The 14,877-nt window shown below is 33.8% G+C and overlaps 1 protein-coding gene across 1 annotated transcript; it reads left to right on the forward strand.

Moving 5' to 3' along the window:
- Nucleotides 1–10,800: 10,800 nt before the first annotated feature.
- Nucleotides 10,801–13,339, forward strand: LOC125054054 (cyclohexanol dehydrogenase-like). The gene is made up of 3 exons (XM_047655723.1): nucleotides 10,801–10,870; nucleotides 10,982–11,176; nucleotides 12,243–13,339. Exons 1-3 carry the CDS (start codon nucleotides 10,801–10,803, stop codon nucleotides 13,028–13,030), a joined length of 1,053 nt encoding a protein of 350 aa, XP_047511679.1. The 3' UTR covers nucleotides 13,031–13,339.
- Nucleotides 13,340–14,877: the final 1,538 nt, after the last annotated feature.

A 14,877-nucleotide genomic window follows, 5' to 3' on the forward strand; every position in this document is an offset into this window, starting at 1 on the left:
TGCCTTAAAAAACGCTCAGTTGTGGAACTATGGACGTCAAGTGATACGGATTAAGGATGGTATTTTGTATTCTGTCTTGGCGTCCGATAATGTAACTCAGGTGTAGATATTAGTCCGAACAACTCCTCTGAACATTATCCATGATAAATGCGGTAGAAGATGAAGAGAGTCCCAACATCTCTACGCAACGCCAGGGGATCAAGCAGCTCGGAAAGTGACTGGTCGTTGACGATTCGAATCAATTGCCTGGTAGTTAACTGGGCGAAAATCTTTCCTCTATGTCGGAAGTGCACAACATCCTGCAAGTTACATTCTGGCCTTTAGTCTACGACTGATTTGAGGTAGCCTAGTCGTGACTTATAATCCTAAATGCACTTATTCTGTTTCCTACCAAGGCTTATTGTTATGAAAATTACGAAAAGTTAGTGTAAAATTCCTTGTACGATACGAACTTTAAACGATATAGGACAAACTATTTTAAAATTCAAAGAAACAATATCGAATACGTTCCCTACATTTTCGGTACTTTACGAGCGTTCAGGGAAATGTGACATGTTTGCAAAGTGACATTTTTCGTGGCGTTACCGAATCATTTATTCCATCAAGCGATAGCTTGCAGTCTAATAGGGTATGAGATACCTTTAGATAGTATTTATAGTCAGCTTTCTGTCTATCAATAGTTTGAAATATATATAGTATAGAGCCAAGAAAATAAAAAAAATATTCTTTCAATTGTTATTTATTTATCTATTGAAGTGATAATTTGCTATGGGATAAACTGCTTCGTTACGTAATGCGTTACGGCGCCAGTCTGTCTAGCTTCTCACGCATACGGCAGCGGTAGGCAGGCTCCTCCTCTCTCTACTTAAATGATGCGATTAAAAAGAGTGGCGGAGAATTTATTGCCAGTTCTTCTCTTCCATTCTACGCCCTTGATTTGAGAACTGGTAATGTAAAGATAAATTTATCTATTTTTTTTTGACGTTCATAAGTGTACATTGTGTTACCTATATGAATAAATGATTTTTTTTTAATCATTACTGAAATAGTAAATGGTTAAAACAAATCACTGGAAACTTTCAAACAAATTTTTGTGGTTTTATTAATAAATAACCTTTCCTTATATAATATTCATTTACATACAATTTAAGTAATAACCTAAGCTTTTCTCAAGTTAAACGATTTCAATATTAAATAGTTCAACTTAGATTAGTTTAAGTTATCACTTTTCTCGGGCGTCCCGAGACGCACACATTTCTTTTATATATTTTATCTTGGACTTATTAATATTTGATCCTAGTATAAAAGAAAATATTATATATTTGTTAAATTAAATATGTGAAGCCAATGTTAAATTAAACATTTACTTAAGTATTTATTAGTTTATTTACATAATGTTTTTAGTACTTTATACTTTGTAGCGGTGTTTTTTAATATAATTACTTTGATTTTGTTTCCTTTGGAGTAGAGACTCTTGGGCCGTGTTGAAGTGCACAGGCGCTAATTAAAGTTATAGACGCCTGGTAGATAGTACCGGTGACCCCAGAGCTGGTGTTTTCCTAGATCAACGAATAAGTATCGCAATACAGCGAGACAATTCTGCCAGCGAGACACTGCCACAGGAACCAAATTTTTTAAATTTGTTTCATTTTCTATTTATCAAATGTTTTATCATTATTATTATGTAGGTTAATAATATTGTAAATGCTAAATATTTGTGTGTTGGAAATCAATTACTAACTTTAGTTCTTTTGTATTATCTACTCAGGAATCGAAAAATACTCTTTCATTTTACAACGAAATTTTCTAGAAAAAACACTGTATGAACATCGCTCTTGAGCACGTATCAAAAGACCAAATTCGATTCCGAGATGTTTTCAAGAGCCCTTAAATATGAGTGGCAACCCCGATCCTAAATCAAATATGAATCTGTGCTTCCAAATATTCGACGCAAAGACTTTTATAAGTAACATTGAGTAAACACTTGGCATTTTTTTAATGTTCATTTAGGAGACTTTTTTTTAAAGAAATCATGGCTTCGTAACGTTAGGGACGGGTATTGCGACTGCGGAATATAGAATCATAGAAGATAGAAAGCATCTGACACAGGACAAGAAAGTCAAAATCATTTATTCATATAGGTAACAAAATGTACACTTATCAACGTCAAAAATAAAAATACAATAAATGCTTCTAATTTTACATTTACTGCCAGTTCTCAAATCAAGGGCGTAGAACGGAAGAGAAGAACTGCCCTGCGATTCTGTAACTCACTTCACGAACTCACACAGCGGTTTTCGCATCGGCGGTCTCTCTCAAATCAGTCGTGAAGCAGTAATTTTATGATTTGGCATTCTGATAAACAATAAAGTACAAGCTCCCACCTTTTCAGAATGCCAAATCATAAAATTACTGCTTCACGACCGATTTGAGAGCGACCGCCGATGCGAAAACCGCTGTGTGAGTTCGTGAAGTGAGTTACAGAATCGCAGGGCTGGCAATAAACTCTCCGCCACTCTTTTTAATCGCCATTTTTTTAGGTTTTACACAACGTTTGTGATGAGCAACCATTACACCTTACACATGACATCTTAAGTGATAGATAATAATAAAACAAAAACCGTCAACCTCCAGTAATGGAGAGGCACTAAAAGAAGAAGATTTTTTTTATTGACGTTAGTAAATATATATAAATTAATTAACTTTGATTAAATTTGTTGATTATTTATTATATTTTGTTATAAGCAAGGAACAATCTTTATGTACATATCGACAATTTTAGGGTCTAAGACATGACGTATATGATATTTTCCTTCACCGTACAAGCAATGAGACAGTGTGAATTGAAGAGAAATATTTGTTATAAAATATCAAATTTTCAAATCTTTAACGACTTTCGGCGCTGCCGAGTAACCCCGATTAGCCAGCAGTTCAGGCGACGCAAGTGGAAGTTGATAATCCATACACTCCAAAGAGATTCCAATTATATCTCCAAGCAAGCGCTCGATTCAAGGAAAGCGGCAGCGTGGTCGTCCTAAGCAATCTGGCAGAGGCAAAGAGAGCCGGAAAGAAACTTGGAGTGAGGGAAATACTCGAGGCTGACAGCGAAAGAGACTCACTGTGGACACCCTCTGCCCCTGTGGGCATTAAGTCAAGTGTGTTATCGACAGTTCGAATGGTTTTGATTCGAATTTACTGGAAAAATCTCGTATATAAAGTCTTTAGTAGTTTTATTATGACAAAATTAATTCCATTCTCCTGATAAGGCTTTGCTGCTTATCCTTCGCAACTTTCAGGTCTTAATTGCCATCGTCATCTCATCTTGTATTGAGACGTCTCAACCAGAAAAATTGAAACCAATTTTTTGATGAATTAAGGATACAGGCCTCAGATTTTGATATGAATTTTTGTCTTTCCTAATCATACTGAGGATTTACGAGGAGGAAGTATTAAAAATTTCTTTAATTATCTTCTTTCTTTTATTTTATTTTTTCTTTTATTTATTCTTCTTTATTTTTTCTTATTCTTAACTTGAAAAAAATCACATAATTTTCAAATTGATATTCGTATCCATTCAAATATAGAACAAAAACGTATTCACAGACAGCGTCTCTACCCTCAATAGGTGGCATAGACAAGCGACAGTTGTCTATACTCCACGCATACGGCGCCCATAAACAATATTATTGTTTTAATATGGAGCGAACTGCGAGCGAATTGAAACCTGAATAAAACCTAGGGGAATGAGTGATTAAAATTATGATAAAAGATATTAAATGTGCCCATTTCTACTACAGTGAAACTTGGTTAAGTGGGACCTGGATAAGTGAGAAACCTCCATAACTGGAACTCATGCTGAGGTCCCAACACTTTGGCACTAAATTACCTCTGTTAGTGGGACGAGGTAAACCTCTATATCTGGGATTTGTTCTTTCGATTTATCATCATAGTTACCTCTATAACTGAGACAGCGAGTAAATTTTATATGCATAAACCTCTGTAACTGAGATAACATTGTTTGTTTACTCATTCTTATTCTACCCACAAAAGAAGAAGACGATGGAATGAGTGCGGAAGTAAATTTAGTAAAAATTTCTAAACGCGAAGCAGAAAAAGCACATGAAACTTTGCACAGTTATTTTGAAATGTCTTCAATTGGTGACCAAAGCATATTTGATAAAATTTATAACATCGAAAAACATCTGATGGCTGATACTTCCAAACGACAAACTAAAATGACAGATTTTTATAATTGATACATTCTGTTTCCATATTCGTACATTTTACGTGTAAAAACGTGCTTGAATATTTATTATATGATTACCTTTACGTATGTACTATTTTTTTTTATTTAAACTCATTTACATACATAACACGTTATTTTATTTAATGATCGCACCTCTATGACTGAAATAACCTGTATTCTAACCTCTATTAATGGAACCCTCTGTAAATGAGACAGATATTTATTTACACCTGTATATCTGAGACACTGGGTAAGTGGAATACCTCTATAAGTGAAACGACATTGCAGGTCCCTTGATGTCTCACTTAACCAGGTTTCACTGTATTACCCTTATGAATATTTCTATTGAACGAGGGACAGGTTTGTGTTATGCCCATGGACGTAAATACATATATTGATTTTGAGTTCATTTATTTATTATGTTCTAAAACAACGTGTTTGAATCGTATTAAGTGGTTAAGTATTATTAATTTTTCTATTTTTTGAAGTGAAAACTTCTTTAGCGGCGTTGTACACTTTTTTGAAATGCGTAAAAAATGTTAAACTCGCGTCAGGACACGTGACCTGATCGAAAATTCGTAAGAGGGATGGAGAGTAGACAGCTGGCGCGGCGTATTTAATGTAATATAAATTGTCATGTTTGTGTACGATAGCGCAATAAATTAATATTGTATTCTACCACATAAATGATAGTACTTTAATACTGATAATTAAAGCAATTCGTGCAAAATTATTCCCTAACCATTCCAAAATATCAAAAATGCACAACGTTTATATTCAAGTTTTCACTTCTGCCGGCACTCCCGGATTGCAATCCGTCGTTTTTTTCATAAGAATCTTCTCCTGACAATAATAAACACAACAAAAAAAGAATTAGCGAAATCGGTCCAGCCGTTCATGCTTGATGCCGTGACGGAAATGCCGGGAAATAGGGATTCATTTATGTTGCTATATGAATAAAGGAATTCAACTTTATAAAAAAAACTCCCTCAACGATGTGTACAATTAAACATATATAATATATATATCTTAATAACAAGTAAGGCAGACGCCTAGTTGGTAAAACTTCGGGCAATAAAAATGTGAGCCCATAAAAAGAATTATTAGTAGGAATGCAATTTCCTCGTCCAAGGCATATGTCACGTCGGGTCGGCAAATGAATAAAAATCAACCACTCACGACAAACTGAGACTAATGACCCGTGGGATTTGTACTATCGATCTAATGTTTTATTTTCATGACGGTACATTTAACGCATTGTTATATGTGAGGGTAGTTTTGTTTCAATGGTAATCTAATTTCTAGATCTACTAGCTTTTCTACCCTAAGTCTATTGAAGATCTGTCTTATTCACTATCACACTTTTCATAATATATTTTTTTAATAAAAAAAATTTTTTTTTCTCTGCGGTTATTTGCAATCAGCCCCAAGGCTATGAGCAATTTTTTTTCTGTGGTGCTGTCATGTGGAGTGACTTCCCATTGGAAGCATCTACTCATCTTCTGTCTAGAGCTACTGCCGGTCTTCTAGCTCTAGAATATGGTGACGTTTTAGTCGACTCACTTTTATATAAATTGTCTCTTTTTTATATAACCTGATATTAAGTGATACTGCCAATGGACACTCACATTGCCAGAAGTGCGTTGCCGGCCTATATAAGTATCTGAACAAAGACATCATTTAACATTACGATCTAGTTTTACGACTTATAATTTCAAACTAGGCTAAATTATGAATATGAATAAATTATTTAAACTTTTGTTTTGTGTTTTTTTCGACTACAATTAAGTAAAGTGGTGTGTATATTTTTTAGAAAATTACTTACAACCGTAAAAAATGATTAAAATCGAATGAAATGTTTTTTAAATCCTACCATTTATAGCAAACCATTAAGCAAGAGGCGCCTGACATGACACCCGTAGACACTGGAACTGCCTGAAGACGAGTGCGTTGGTGGCCTTTTAAAAATCGGTAGGCTCTTAACCATAATTTTCACTGCTTCGTTAACACCTCGGCGGGTAGATAACCTTCTGAACTAGCGGTGTTAAATCTTCAGGCGTATTTTTTGCATAAAAAGCTAATTAAATCAGTGGCGCTACAACCTCTTTTAGGTCTTGGCCTCGGATTTCTGAATCTGTTTCATAATCAGCCTCCAGTGCCTGATACACGCCATCGACTTTTTGGGTCTAAGACATGTCGGTTTCCTCACAATGTTTTCCTTCACCGTTCGAGCAAATGTTAAATGCGCACATAGCAAGGTCCATTGGTGCACAGCCGGGGATCTAACCTATGACCTCAGGGATGAGAGTCGCACGCTGAAGCCACTAGGCCAACACTGCTCAATATTTTTTGCATAACAATAAGAATTATTATAAATTTAATATAAACTTAGTGTAAACAATACATCCATTACCCCAACGCAAGATTGAACAAAGATAAGACGTTAATCAAGTTAGGTCAGACCATCATAAGGCCTGCGGATTAAATTTATGCCCCCGAAATAATTAATTCCCTTTAACTTCATTAAGACACCCGCATAGGTGTAATTAGAATGAACTAAGGAATCTTAATTGTTGAATTGAATGGACACACAGACTAGGAAAATGGTGAGATGTAGTTGTAATCCTTTTAATTGTTTTAATTGTACTGTATTTCTTGAAAAGCGTAAATAAATAAATATATGGAAAATTATGAGGAAGAAACTGATTTTCAAAAAATCGTAAGAAACTGTACGCCGATTGGTTTTTCTCGTCTCGTTTTATATAGATGAAAAAGTAGAGTGAATAAATCGGATTGTCTAAGGTTGAGATTGAGAATCCCCTGGCTCATCGAAGCGGCTGCTCTAGCCAGCATCTGTTGGTGTAGGGTAGATAGTAAAAGTTGGGGTTTAGATCCCCTTCCAGAACTCATAAACAACTGGTGACGGTAAGCCTAAGTGACCGTCCTTCAGAAATAACGCCAACTACGCCACTAAGCCAACAATACTGCTAAAAATATCTTCATAATAATTTAAAGCGCCTGAACAAAAATGTAAGCAATTATGTTTCAATACATTTAGTATTGACAATTTAATTGTTTATTAAAGTAATATTGCTTTCGTTTTCCTGTTATCGAATTCGGGTTGATATCTTTCTCACCGTATTCATAACAAAACATTGCTGTATTTTATCTTAAGTACTAATCTTTTTATCACAGCGTATACACAACTTGACAGATTAAGATTACTCAAAAGAGTACAATTTGACTGAATTAGTATTCATAAATAAACTATTAATCTCCACCAAGATGTAAAAGCTAACTGTTAGAAAATTACGAGCATAATAACAATGTTTCCACACTAAATATCCGTGAGTCTCGAATCCCAGTGTTATTCATGATAATATAATGGGATAAATGTATGGTTTAGCGTTCGGTCAAGGCGTGATGCCATAACAATAAGATGTATACCGTCATTGTTCGCGACCTTTGGAGTAATATATAGAGGAATTAGTGGGTTAACGCTTTGTGAATATTACCGATTATTAAAAGATATGTGTGGCTTAATTGATACTAAAACGGATTATAAATACTCGAAAAATAAGAGCAGTGTTGGCTTAGTAGCTTCGTCGTAGGTTCGATCCCCAGATGTGCACCAATGGACTTTAAAAATTGTAGCGCCACTGATTTATTTTATTACTCGACTGGATTTAAAGTGATAGTTTAACTACGTTATAACTAAGTTTTTTTACGTATATAAGTTATTAAATAACTTTTATTAATATATAAACAATTATTAAACTGTTATGTGTAAAATGTAATTGAAACATGTTTTACATTAAGATTTAAAATAAATAATAGTTAAAAAAAACTAAAAAACACGCTTTTAAAGCACATCAAACTAAAAAGTGAAAAATAATTCCTAATTTAGGCTGAAAATGGTAATGAACAAAAAATACTGGTATTATTGTGAAAAAGCGTGGAGCGCTCTGTGCCATATTTTTCGGATTATTGCATTGTCATCGATCTTTGACAGGTGCGCAAAATTTGAATTAAATCTGTCCGTTTAAAGTGGGTTAAAATCGAGTCCGAAGGAATCGGTTACATACATACATTCATACAGGTGAAGCTAATATAAAGCGTGTAAAAATACCCTGTTTAAACCTTAGAAGTCGCTCTAGGCATTTTACTTAAGGGAACCCCTTACAAAGGATTCAAGAAACACTTCTATGCTCTTTGACATGCATCTATGACTGAACTAAAATTTCATATACCCGTCCTGTAAGAGAATTCACCACCCATAAAATTAGATAATATAAGGCATCAACAAATTCATTTGAAAATACTAATTCTTAATAAAATCGGACTGTTTTTTGGTATATTTCCAGACCGAATATTCTATCGCAATTTCAAAGAAAAATTCCATAGCAACCTTTTCTTTTGATTGAAAGATATTACGGTAATACCTAATAGAAGCGGCAACGGCTTCAACTCGTTCGAGTAGCACTAGGTTCGAAATGAGAAAAGTTTAGCGAAACGCTGTCGAGTCAATACTGACTATAAACAACTCAATGTAGACGAGAGTACACAAAATTAAATCCTATATCTCCCGAATAAAGTTCAATTTTCAATGTGATATTTCTATTTTGCGTATGGCTCCGCTTACCGATAAAGTTTTTCTAATAAGGTTCACTGCTGCATTATTAGGACGGGAATTAAAAGTTACATTATATGATGCATTCGAAATACATAAAAGGTTAATGAACCGTATACTGTATCAATTCAAAATTTCATCAGTATCACCTTGATGGCTTGAAAGCGAACTGTGGAATCGACTCCCGGGATCTACGTTGAGAGATACGAGACTCCTCTTTCAAAGGCCGGCAACGCACTCACTAAAAATGGGTGTCTATGGGCTGCGATGGCTGCCCTTTTTTGGCGTCCTGTAGGCTCGTTTGCCATAGAATATAATTAATAATATAGAAAACTACTACACAAATTAATATATTTAACCTAAAATCTTTATTAGTAATTAATAAAAAACATAAAACCGTGACGCTACAAACTTTTTAAGTCTGGGCCTCAGATTTCTGTATCTGTTTCATGATCATTTCTCAATCTAATTGGCAAGTAGGTGATCAGCCTCCTGTGCCTGACACACGCCGTCGACTTTTTAGTTGTACGGCAAGCCGAGTTCCTCAAGATGTTCATAGAATATAGAACAGCCAAGGATCGAACCTACGACCTCAGGGATGAGAGTCGCACGCTGTAGCCTCTAGGCCAACACGGTTTCTTAGTAATAGTTATAGTCATTATTAATGGCGTAAAATACCCAATGAATTTTTTTTCTCCATTTAAACTCTTGTTGAAGATATTTTACAATAAAAGGAATGTCCCAAGTTTATATTGATCTTTTAATAGCAATTAAAAGATCATTGATAAATAATTTGTCTAGCCTAAGAAACTTTGTAGAAATCTACCAATCTGAACCTACCAATGTAGGTTCAGGGATTTCATACAAACTATGATGTTGATTTAAAATATATGTTCTTAGTAATTGAAGTCGTGAGCATTAAGAACTTCAACATATAATATGATTTTTATTATATTTTCACTTCAATTGACTTGGGTTTTATGCGTGAGTTAACTATAACATTTTATGTGAATAGATATTTATAGTTTAGCAGTTATATTATATTTGAATTAGATTATAAAAGTTTATATCTGACTACGAAAATTTATTAAATTTGCTCAACAATCTGTCATAGATAACAAATTAATTCTGTCATTTCTAAAACTGTTTTTATAAATGTCAAATAAGCAGATAATAATAAAAGCCTTTATTCACCAACCAAATACATACATTGACATGATTCTAAGCAAAGCTATTTATCAGCAGTGAGTGGAATAGGTTAGAAGATGGGTCAGTTCCTCCATCATTCCGGCAGAACATCTTCCCATCTCTTTTATGATGGCCTTTTTTTCTTCTCCCATCTCTTTACCATTCTAAGGCATAAATAAGCAGATCCTTTGACTTAAATAAAATATAAAAAATACATATTTTGAGACACATGGGCACACACGTGTATATAAAAAAATGTGATATTTTTTTGTCTAAATAAATGTATACCTTTCCAATGTAATTCAGATTTGTCTCAATAACTTTTTCATATCTTAGTGTAGTCGTTACGAAATTAAATAATCATTTAAATATTTACCGTTGTTAAGGTTGATTGTGCGTGAAGATAATGAGTTTTGTTAACAAAGTGCTACTAGTAACTGGGGCTGGATCTGGTATTGGAGCAGGAACTGCTATTAAGTTTGCAAAAGAAGGCGCCAACGTGGCAATAGTTGGCCGAAATATAGACAAACTAAAGAGAATTGCAGAAAAATGCGAGAAAATTGGACCCAAACCATTAATAATACAATCAGACGTAAGTCATGATGAATCAGCGTCCAAAATTATTAATGAAGTAATCGCAACATTTAAAAAATTAGATGTATTAGTAAACAATGCTGGTGTTTTGAAATTTGGAACAATTTTGAAGGGGAACTTATTAGAAGCCTACGATACAACAATGGTTGTTAACGTACGCGCCCCAATAAATTTGACATCAATAGCTGCGCCACATCTCGTCAAAACTAAAGGCAATATCATAAATATATCAAGCCTGGCAGGCACAACAGCCCCTGAAAAACCACCAACGAGCGCTTATCACATCTCAAAAGCGGCTCTTAGTCACTTTTCGCGATGTGCAGCGTTAGAACTGGCTAAACATGGAGTAAGAGTCAACACTATAAGTCCTGGCCCAGTCAAAACAGATCTTATGGATAATGCTGGCATCGGTCATGTTAAGTTTGATGATATGGCTAAAACCTTACCTTTGCAAAGAGTGTCTGAAGCGGGGGAAATTGCTGATCTAATTGCATTTTTGGCGAGTGATAGGGCCGTAGGTATTACGGGGTCAGAGATATTTGTTGATAACGGTTATCTTTTAAAACATGGATAGTTTTGAATTATAAAAATGTTAAATTCCTAAGCTGGATTTTTTGTGTTAACTGACATACATTTTGCACTTTGTATTAGTATTATACATCTGTATTTCACTGGGTAAAGATGACTGATTGCCTATTTCTAACTCACAATTTAATGGTAAACAAGTATTTGAAAGGGTTTAAAAGTAAGATATGCATAGAAACAGAACATTGAACATTGCTTACTTATACCAGTAATTACATTTATCAAAATATGTGACTTGGTTTTGCATTTATATTAATTTTCAATTACAATAGCTAGGAATAGTATATTAAGCATGGGTCTGCAAACAACTGATAACAAAATTTTCAAATGGGATAATCCATATTTTTGCTTCGTGTCATTTCTATTTTTAGCCTCTGATTAAAGCATATTTGCAATAATTGTAATATTGTGTAATATATTTTTGACTACTTATAAAACAAGGAAAATTATGCAAAAACATTTTTATTCTACGGAATAATTTATTGTTAACCTTATAAAATCTTTTGTAATATTGTATTAGATAAATACTTTTTTTAATATTATGGTAATAGTTTTAACTGTATGCCAGTTTCAAGTAAAAAATAAATACGTTTAGATGTTGCATACCACGGTAGTCGCAAAGGTTATGGATGCGTTGACTTTTGAGACTTTGACTGTTGACAGTGGAAACGTCAACTGTTTCCCAGTTGACGTTTTCAAGAATTAACCTAAATTATAAGTTACAAACTTACAAAACCGATACAATCTCTTACTATAATGCATATTTATTTATAAATAAAACAAAACATCGTAATAAAAAAAATATGGTGCAAATATCAATGTTATGTTTTAATAATTATAATTTGGTTTTTTATGCACTTAACTTGTAGTTTCAACAGTTATTGAAGCTCGTGTAACCGGAGGATTTAAGTACGTTTGTATTTTCTGTAACGAAGCCCGCGTCTGCTCATTTAACTACACATAATATAGAGTAGCGTCTAGCGAATCGATCGGCTTCAGTGTGCGTCTGCATTGCGGTCAGTGTGCAGGTCAATATGAGTTTTAAAAATAAAGTTGTGATTGTGACCGGGGCCAGCTCGGGTATTGGTGCTGCTACCGCATTGAAATTCTCAAAAGAAGGCGCTGCGGTGGTGATGGTAGCTCGTGACGAGGCAAAACTCAAAGCTGTCAAGAAAAAATGCGACGCCGAAGGTTGGCCTGCATTTATTATCAAGGCTGACTTATCTGAGGAGGAGGAGGTGGAAAGTGTTATAGAAAAAACTGTAAACGAATTTGGCAAAATAGACATCTTAATAAACAATGCAGGTATACTACGATGTGGAAGTATAGTTGACGGATCTATCCTAGAAACATACGACGAGGTTATGAATACAAATATTAGAGGTGTTGTATTACTTACAACATATGCAATGCCACATCTAATAAAAAGTTCAGGGAATATTGTAAATATTTCTACTATAGGAGGCGAGAGAGTTATATGTTCTGAATACAATGCATATTGTGTTTCAAAGGCGGCCCTAACACATTTTACACGTGCAGCTGCCATGGAATTACGTGAACATGGGGTAAGAGTGAGCACAGTGAGCCCTGGAATTGTGAGAACTGACTTATTAAAAAACGCGGGTATTAATGATGATAATGATGATAACTTTATATTCAAAACTGTTATGAATAAGTGGACTGAGCCAGAGGAAATAGCTGAATTAATTCTTTTTGTGGCCAGTGATAAGGCAAAAAGTATAACTGGCTCAAACTTTGTTAGTGATAATGGGAATTTGTTAATTTAAGAGACATTTGAGCAGTACAACGGGCTTATAAGATATCATCCTCTATTTCGTTTTAAGTTGTTTGAAACGAGAGAGCATGTATGTTTACAGTACATAGCCGTATTATGCTTACATACTCATATTTAAAGTATATCAATGAATCGTAGCATAAAGTGTAATATTTATGAATTACCTTTTTTCGTTTCAGTTTCTATATTTCGATATATCGATATTACAATTTAGTTACTATTCCAGCCTGAAGGCAAACCAAAGAACTGATCCTTACTATAAGTGTTCCTGAATAATTTTGTAAATAAAAAAACTAAATAATTGTGTTTATTTATTTCCTTTTACCTATAAATCTTAACTAAGTGTGGAACTTAGTTAAGATATAGAAATATATTTTGCCTTTACTACATACAGAATCAATATTATAGTTTATGTAAGATATATTTGTTTATTAAAATTATTGCTTTTTACAAATACAATATTCCCTTGTTAGACCTAACTAGTATGAAGTCAATCCCATAATCTTTTTCTTGATTGATTTGAATCTAATTTTATTTTTTTGTTTGGATTTTGAAGTTAGATAATCTTACTATTTCTAGACTGGATTCCCCTATTAGAAAATAACAAATAAATGTTATTTTATTGTCATGTAATATATTGATAGGTAACTGATTAACATACCGCCGCGGTTTTCCTTTAAGTTTTTTTTTATTGTTCTTATATAGACAAGAAAAACAACAATTTCAAGAATACTTCTGTAGTAATCATATGACCTTTACATTATTTTTAGTAGCTTTGTTTTATAATCTATTTAGTATGTTTATTACCAATACCTTCCCTTTTTGCCTTTTTGTTTTTAAAGTTTAATTGGAAAGTATACATAAAATATGTATAAAATTATACCCATGGTCATACTTTAAATATTAGTTCCAAATATATCTGGATTGGAGGTAGACTGAGGCGTTCCACATTCCAATATCATTAGATACAATTTGCCTATTTTGTAGCCGATGATGTTTGTAATAATTATTTATCCCTAATTGGGTATTTTGTACTTTGTAGCCGATTTTATGACGTAATCGTGCTGTGTTCAGTGTTGCCAGTTATTCAAGGCCAATGAATGTTTCACAGATTATAGACTTAGCAAATTGCAATCAAATTTTCATTTAATATTTTAAATTTATTGTTTTTCTTAGTACCTATAAACTAAAACAGGACTTTAACAGTAAACCGTCAATAAGAAATGAAGAACTAAGTAGTCATAGACATAACATTTATTACTAACAAAAACACACACACATAAGTACCCAAAATAACAATAATAAAAAAAAATTAATGAGAGATATAATTTTTTTCCCTTTTCCCATTCGGTTCGTTTCAAACAAACAAAGTGTTACTAGTTACTGGGGCTGGGTCTGGTATAGGAACAGGTACTGCTATTAAGTTTGAAAAAGAAGGCGCCGAAATATCGATAAGTTAAAGAGAATTGCAGAAGAATGCGAAACAATTGGGCACACACCATTAATAATACAATCAGACGTAAGTCATGATGAATCGGCGGCCAAAATTATTAATGAAGTAACCGCAACATTTAAAAGATTAGACGTATTAGTAAATAATGCTGGTGTTTTGAAATTTGGAACAATTTTGAAGGGGAACTTATTAGAAGCCTACGACACAACAATGGTTGTTAACGTAAGCGCCCCAATAAATTTGACAGCAATAGCTGCGCCACATCTCGTCAAAACTAAAGGCAATATCTTTAATATATCAAGCCTGGCAGGCACAACAGCCCCTGAAAAACCACCAACGAGTGCTTATCACATCTCAAAAGCTGCTCTTAGTCACTTTTCGCGATG

The sequence above is a fragment of the Pieris napi genome, chromosome 11 (assembly GCF_905475465.1).
Source record: "Pieris napi chromosome 11, ilPieNapi1.2, whole genome shotgun sequence".
NCBI lineage: Eukaryota > Metazoa > Arthropoda > Insecta > Lepidoptera > Pieridae > Pieris > Pieris napi.